General features: G+C 29.4%; 1 protein-coding gene and 1 long non-coding RNA gene across 2 annotated transcripts; both read right to left on the minus strand.

Annotated features, from left to right (window-relative positions):
- Positions 1 to 509: 509 nt before the first annotated feature.
- Positions 510 to 830, minus strand: LOC111616564. The gene is made up of 3 exons (XR_002755272.1): positions 805 to 830; positions 684 to 731; positions 510 to 597 (listed from the first exon to the last, which is right to left on the minus strand). It is a non-coding gene; the product is annotated as an uncharacterized LOC111616564 (long non-coding RNA).
- A 6,038-nt stretch (positions 831 to 6,868) lies between these two features.
- On the minus strand, positions 6,869 to 7,941 carry LOC111616565 (glucose dehydrogenase [FAD, quinone]-like). The gene is made up of 4 exons (XM_023357964.1): positions 7,932 to 7,941; positions 7,653 to 7,855; positions 7,394 to 7,583; positions 6,869 to 6,921 (listed from the first exon to the last, which is right to left on the minus strand). Exons 1-4 carry the CDS (start codon positions 7,939 to 7,941, stop codon positions 6,869 to 6,871), a joined length of 456 nt encoding a protein of 151 aa, XP_023213732.1.
- Between the last annotated feature and the right edge of the window lie 433 nt (positions 7,942 to 8,374).

Consider the following 8,374-nt stretch of genomic DNA (forward strand, 5'->3'; position numbering starts at 1 on the left):
CTAGGCACAAAAAAAGAATATCGGCAAAAAACATTGACGGAAAGAGCAGAAGGTTGGAAAAATAAGGCACTGCATGACCAATTTCCGAAAAAGATTGACAGAAAAGTTGGACAAAACCAAAACCTAGAGCGATTGACATCAGGAACATTAAAGAAAGAAACTAAAAGCCTTATTCTCGCTGCAGAAGAACAAGCGATTAGAACAAATGTCATCAAAGCTAAAGTTGAAAATTCATCAACTTCCGCTAAATGCAGACTATGCAATGAATCGGATGAAACCACAGACCATATTCTCAGCTCATGCAAAAAGATTGCACAGATTAATTACAAATTGAGACACAACAGCGTTGCCAAGATGATTTACTGGAACATTTGCAAAACACATGATTTATTATTATTATTATTATTATATTATTGCAAGATCAGATAGATCATGATACATCAAAGAAAATATTTAGAAAGTCCATATTACTTGGCATCTTTAAATATGAATTACTCCAATTACCTACTTACTTTTAAGACTTGGATGATATTTTTCAATAAGTTCTAATTTTGCAATTTCTGCATTTTTTGACTTATGAATGACGTGACGTCGTTTCTGCAACAATTTGAGATCAAGTTTATATAAATAAGCTAATCCATTTTATTCATTATTATTTTAGAATTAGAAAAAAATTCACTCACAATTTCATCTGGAGTTAACTGATAATTTGTCAAATCTGTTATACTGTTCTGAAACAGAAAGTAATAAGCATATGTATATAATTCATCAATCAACAGAAATCACTTATATTAATGATGTTACCATAAAATTTCAGTTTCTGAGATTATATTGGGACTACTGGAAAGTTCTGTCCATTTTTGAATTAAAAGAAAATAATACATTTTCAATATATTTATTAATATGGGCTTGAAAGAGAATGTTAAGAAATTGAAAGTCTTAAGAGATCAAAAAGATTTGAACTAATGTATGAGGAAGTTAACAATTTAAAAATGTTTTAATTTTCAATTGATCTCATCTTAATTAGTTTTTATTTTATTTTAAATTTGGTTTCGGAGTAAAGACCAGAGTTTTAATTATATTATTATTTTTGGTTTTAATTAATTTTTAGGTTTAATTTATTTAGTATTAATTAATTTTTATAATTATTTTCAATAATTATTATTATTTATTTAATTCTGCATGCATTTTTTGAATCCTTAATTTTTTAAATTAATTGTAATTTTTTTCTTTTGCAACATAACTATAGAAATTGTTTTAGTGTTGTTTTGCACATAAAATAATCAAATTTAAATTTATTTTAATTTTTTCTTTTTAGTAATTTCATTAATTTTTGTTTTATAAATTTGCCTGCTTTTTAAAAAATTTTTTTAAATTTTAACTTTGAGTGAGTTAACATTAATTGAACTATCGGGCTTTCTAGTATTGAGTAATATATAGTAAAACCTTGTTTTATGTAAGATTGAAATACAGGTAACCACCGTATAACACGGGTAGTTACGTTCCAAAAAATTGCCGTGTTATACGAATCAGTGTTATACAAAACAAAGAACTAGTACGAAAAGGAGGGTTAGGTTCCAAAAATTAAAAAACATGCTATTATATTTTCATAATTAAGATAAATATTTTTATTAAAATTTTCTTAAGTGACACATATTAATATAAATTAAACAATGTTTTGTTTGTCATCACTAAAAGCACTATTAACTGAGAGCGTTTTCTTTTTGGCAAGTTATCCTTATCCTCTGAACATTTTTCTGCATTATCTTCAGATCCATGCTTTACCTTTTGCAAAAAGTATGTAATTTTAGATTGCTCGCTTCTAGTTAAAAGATCTTTATAATTTTCTTTATATGGTGCTAAGCACTTACGAAGAATAAAGAAAGTATGGAATAAGGGAAAAACATCTGGCAACACTGAAACAAGTTTCAAGAAGGACCATGTGTATCGACAGAAGGCGAGAAAAGAAAATTTACATACTTAAGTACTAATAATTCACGAAAATAATAATTTTCATGAACTATTATTACTTAAGTATGTAAAAATTTATTACATTTCATGTTGTATGAGGGTTTTACCCAATTCTCGAACCATGTCAGAGTGAATCCGTGCTATAACAGTACTGTGTTATACGGGGATGGTACCAATTCTCAAACTGTGTTAGAGTGAATCCGTGCTATAGAAGTGCCATGTTATACGTGGGTTACCTGTATGCTCAAATGCACATGTTTGCAATGACAACTGTTGTTATCAAAAGTTCGGTTTATTTTTGATATAAATATATGTATCAGAAAATATATATGTTATCTTTATTTATAATATATTATTAAAATTATATATTATCTATCAAAATATAAATAATATATATAAAATTTACAGAAATTTACGTTTATTAAATAATAAACATTAAGTTATGTGTAATAAATATACACTGACAGTGTTTATTTATTAATTGTACTAATTTGGTGTTGAGTGTGTTCATCAGTTTTACTAAATTATGGTTTATTTAAATTTAAAAATTTTGTAGTAAAGAATTAAATTTTTCCTACAAAATTTTGACTGTCATATTTTTTGTGTGTTTATTTATATATATTTATTTTTATACATGCAAATATATGCACGGCATAAACAAATAAAGTATGCTGACAATTAATTTCATACTTATACTTAAAAGATTTCAGCATGCTAATTATTGGTTCAATAGATCAAATGCTATTATGTTAAAACTGAAAATAATGACAAATAATTTTTTTGTTTTTTAGTTCCAGAAGTTAACGGAGACGTGGAGAAAGATGACCCGTTGGAAAACCTTATGGAGAAATTGCGCACAAAAGCTTCACATTATAAATCCTGGAGTGACATGACCAAAGCTATTAGAATGGCGGTAAAAAATTATAAATATATTCTAATTACTCATGATTACTATATTATTTAAATATTGACATTAGTATATACAGTGGGTGATCGGTTAACGAACATAATCCGTTCCAAGACTTTGTTTGCTATCCGAATTGCTCATTAATCAATTATTGATATACCGTAGGTTTTTATGGGAATTTGATTAATTTGGTCTGGAGACCTCAAAAAATAAAAAAATATATACTTTCTTACTATGTTTATTTATATGTAATAATAAAAATACATATATACACAGTCTTGCATTTTTATTAGTCATGATTTTTCTGTTTGTGGGGGTTAAAGTATCTGTCTAATGTCGATTGCTTTTCTCTCTTCTTCAAGATTTTTCTGAAGTAATTAATAGCATTGTAATTGTAGAGATTCCTAAGTCTATTAACCTCAACTTGGTTTGGATGCCATTCTAAGACTGTTGTTCTGACATTATCCCACTTCAAAAGATGTTTAATAGCAGATGTCGGCATTAATCCTCTTTTTTCAGAAGAAAACATATCTCGCCAAGTTTCTTGGCGAGATATGTTTTCTTGGCGTTCTTCTGTTGTCAGATCAATTTCAGGTTCTATTATGAGCTCTTCAATGTTCTTTATTTCTCAGATATGATTTTTGTTACTCCTTAAGCTGCTTGAGTCTTCTTGATTGTACTGTATCTTTCTTAGATAAGATTGAACTGCAGCCTACTGTAGACCTGCTCAAACCATACTGTGCAGCAACAACAGACACCAGATATCTGCCTTTTATTTTTCCAGTTAACTTGCCAAAGTTAAGGTCACGGTCAGAACAGTATTTTCTATGTTTATTTTTTACAAAAGCAGATGGCCAAGTGATAAGAATGTTTTTTTAACTTTTTACTCTCATATACATAGGTCGATTATGCATGCTCATCATAATCATGGTGATTATGTGGTGACATGGTAGTCATGCACATAATCTAGGTGACTATGTGATAGATGAAACAGATCATATCAGGATGGGCTCACTTGTGAAATTTTCAGACTTTGAATCAAATCTATAGTCTATTCATCCTTACTTCATACAGAATGTAAAAATTATTCTGTATTCTTCCACTTCTTGTGATTGGCACGTTTGCACCACACTCTGTCATCGGCAAAAAATATGGGACAAAATCTGTAGTTGTTTGATATAGCATAACATCAAGTAACTCTGCAGATTTTCCATCCTTAACACACACTATAACATGTTCAGTGTTAATTTATGAAAGTATTGAATATATGTATCTATATTTTATTACTATATTCAAATAAAGGAGAAAACAAGAGTGAAAGAGGCAGTACACCTAGTATGACTCCAACAATATATTTCAATATAAAACATTTTCAACCGACTTTCATAAGCCTTTTACAGTTGGAACATCTACCTTAATTTAAATGAAAAAACAACAAAATGAACATTCAAGATCATTAACTGTAGTTGCATTTAATATGCTTTTTCAAACAACCATCAGATTACATCAGGCTACTTTTCTGCAATTGTGAAACTTAATATATCTAAGTCTTTTTATAATGTTAATCAAACAGAATTCAAATCCAGAAATCTAATGAATTGTTTAATTTTTTTCTTAGATTTGAGAACCTTTTTTTTTTTTTTTTTAATTATTAAATGTTCTTACAACTTGTATAATATCATTGCTGATGATTTGCCAAAAAGCAATTAAAAGATAACATGAGCTTGTACAAATTATATGATAATAAACTTTTGTCAAGGAAAACTTACTTCTATAGATTGTAGGCAGGAAATTAAAGTATTTTTTTATATTTCATAGTTATATTTAAATGCAAAGACAAGTATTGCAGATTATTAAAAATAGTTAATAAATAAAACTCTGAGATCTTTAATTAATGTCTATTTCTTACATAAAAAATAATGCCTTTTTAAAGTATATTATATATTATTAAGAAAGTAGTAACAGATGATAGTAAAATATTTTTAAACAATAATTAGTAAATAAATATGTGGAAGGTGTTTGTAATATAATAATTTCTTTAATAGATTTTTCAAATAAATATGTTTTATTAGACCTATTTCTAAATGAATTTTATAGACTTATTATTAATTTTTGTATATTAATTCTGATTCTGTTAACACAAATTTTTTTTGTATTATAGTTAGATTTAATAGTATGAAGACTATTTTTTAAATAAGGCCCATTTTTCAATAAGAAGAAAAATACTGTAAATATCATTAAAATATATTTTTTCCCATATTCTACATACTTTTATCTACTTTTCTACATAATTTCCATTTTTGTTTAAACATTTGTCATACCATTCAACAATTTTTTGAATTCCAACTTCAAAGAAATCTGCCGCCTGTGAAAAAGTTTAATCCATGACTGCAGTTTTCACTTCTTCGTCATTGTTGAACCATTAACCACCAAAAACTTCTTTAAGTATTGAAACAAGTGAAAATCACTGGGTGCAAGGTCTGAACTGTAAAGTGGATGATCCAGTTGTTCCCATCCAAAAGAACTGATTAGACCTTGTGTTTGTGCAGAAACATGTGGCCTTGTGTTGTCATGGAGCAACATCACACTGGAAGACAGTAGACCATGCCATTTGTTTTGTATGGCATGCTGGAATTTTCTCAAGGTCACACAATATGCATCAGAATTGATTATTATGCCTCTCGGCATAAAATCCTCTAACAAAATCCTTTTCCTGTCCCAAAAGACAGTTGCCACAATTTTTTGTGCTGAAATGGACTGTTTGGCTTTCACTTTGGTTGGCGAAGATGTGTGTCACCATTTCATTGACTGTTGCTTGGACTCAGGAGTCATATGAGACACCCAAGTCTCATCTGTAACAATGTGGTCCAACAATTCATATCCTTCCTGATCGTATCGAGTCAAAAACGATAAATCACTGTCCAATCTTTTTGTTTTGTGATTGTCAGAAAGCAGTCTTGGAACCCACTGAGAACACAATTTTCGATAATTCAGTTTCTCTGAAACAATGGTATACAAAACTGATCTTGAAACCTGTGGAAATTCAATTGATAACATTGAAATTGTAAATTGTCAGTCCTCTCGAATTTTGTTATCCACATCACAAACCAAATCTTCAGAAATCAGAGAAGGTTGGCCACGGCATGGCTCATCATGAACATTAACCCTCTGGTCCTTGAACATTCTCACCCTTTTTCAAACTTTGCTATCATTCATAGCATTATCACCATAAACTTCACAAATCTGATGGTGAATTTACACTGCTGCCAAGTTTCTTGCTCTCAAGAATCGAATAACAGATCATATCTCATAGTCGGCGGGCAACTCAATTTTCTTAAACATTATAAACTTTTAGATCTCAGCACACAGACAGACAATACGGCTGCAAATGGTGTCTAAATGCACGCAAAGCATGCTCAGAGCAGACGCACATGTGCACTGCCGCAATCACTTGTCATTCTCACTCTCATTCACAAATGGACCTTATTTAAAAAATAGCCCTCGTATTTACCTTTTTATTTGTACAGTAATTTGTAATATAATATAATGTTAATAAAGCCAAAATGTCTTTACTTTCTGTTTAAATAATTTTTTTTTTTTAAGGATAAACGTCATCTGATTGATAATATTGAAAGAAATCAATTACAGAAATGTCTTGATACCATCCAAAAATCCATTAAAGGTATAAAAGAACTATTATTCTAATTTTTATTTAATTAATATATAAATTAAATCTCTTGATGTCAGTTAAAATTTAAAATAGTTGTTTTTTGGAATGAATGTTTAATCAAGTTATCTGAATCATTAATAAACTTTAGATTTTCTAGCAGCAAAAAATTCAGTTTTAGGTGCCTGAAATAGGCACTTAAAATTAGCCCTATAATATAAAGGAATGAGTGGTTAGGAGTATATAGTACAAAAATACTTTTTACACATACATAGTACATTATTTATTTGAAAGGTTAACACACACATGAAACTATTACTGCCTTATATGTCTAATATGCATTTTGNAGTCAGTTCTCCTCCTATGCCGTGATAACCTAAATAAATCGATTTTCAATTATAAATTATTAATTTATATAGATCATATTTTTTTTCTATACAGATTTCCCTCGACTTGATCAGACAGTAGGACATAGTATACGCGAACAAAAACATGAAACCAGATGGTCACGACCTTCTCGTGACCACCTGGTTTTATAGCAATTACGTGAGAGAGGTCGCGTGTTCTCTACAAAAGTAACATTCCGTGAAACAATTTCATGCTAAGATAACCATAAACAGTAATCAGTGTCAGTAATGACGAAAACAGAATGCACATTTATTATAGCTGTTATGAAATGTATATAGAGAATATGAGATTACTGCAGTTATAGGACTGGAAGAGTAGTTGTTTTGTTCTGTTTGAATCGTATAGAGAGGCCTTCGTTTGCTAATATGCACTGGAGCATTTATAAATATGTCGAAATATCGTAAGTCGAGGGATATCTGTATTTAACACGAATTTTGTACCGTTTTTATTAAACTCGGTGATTCGATTATCTTCGGATTTTTTGAAATAAGATAAAACTTCATCATAACTCCAACCTATCGCTCCATCTTTAGCCCATTGATCAAAGTCTCTTTTATTCCCTCTTACGTACATCATAGAATTAAGAATGCTGCTTCCACCTAAAACTTTACCTCGAGGCCAGGAGCTACGCTATTGTAAAAGAATAACTTTCTTAATAAATTTTATTAAGATTTTTATAGTTAATAAATAAATAAACACCTGATCTTTAAGTCCCCAACAAGAATTTTTTTGAGGAACTGTTTTAAATTTCCAATCATATTTTGTTTTCTGTAACTCCGCAGGAAAGGATGCGATTTCTGAGATAAGACTAGGACAGGATCCTGCCTCTAAAAGCAAAACACTTATACTGCGGTCTTTTGACAATCTATTTGCCACCACAGATCCTGCTGATCCCGCGCCAACTAAACAATATAACAATAATTTTAATTAATAAATCATTATCTGAGATTTCAGAAACTATGTTTATACCGTATTTACCAGTCCCCATGGGTGCCGGTTAATTGAGAATCTACTGTAATATATTATTAATCAAAATAGAAAGGCTAACATTTAATATGCTGTTATCATATTTTATTAAAAAGCTTTTTTATATTTTAACTATTATAAAATAGAAAAAAGCTTAATTTTGAGGGTAGGAATGAGTTTTATAAAAAATTGTAAATGATAATAACGAGTAAAATTGTCATTAAGTTCGACCCTACTAGAGACACACACGATCTCCATTATCTTCCTGACCCCTCGACCTTTAACCACCAAAATTTAACAGCATCAATACCTTCAATACATAAATTTATCTGCAAAATTTAAGAAAATTTTGACAAAAATCACAGGAGTTATTAATCTTCGAAGAGGATGAACAAAATCGTGCACAAACACGCACTAACATTCATACATATAGAAATTACCCCCGAATTATTTTG

Source organism: Centruroides sculpturatus, unplaced genomic scaffold (genome assembly GCF_000671375.1).
Source record: "Centruroides sculpturatus isolate CEXI.00-Female unplaced genomic scaffold, Cexi_2.0 scaffold3581, whole genome shotgun sequence".
Lineage (NCBI taxonomy): Eukaryota > Metazoa > Arthropoda > Arachnida > Scorpiones > Buthidae > Centruroides > Centruroides sculpturatus.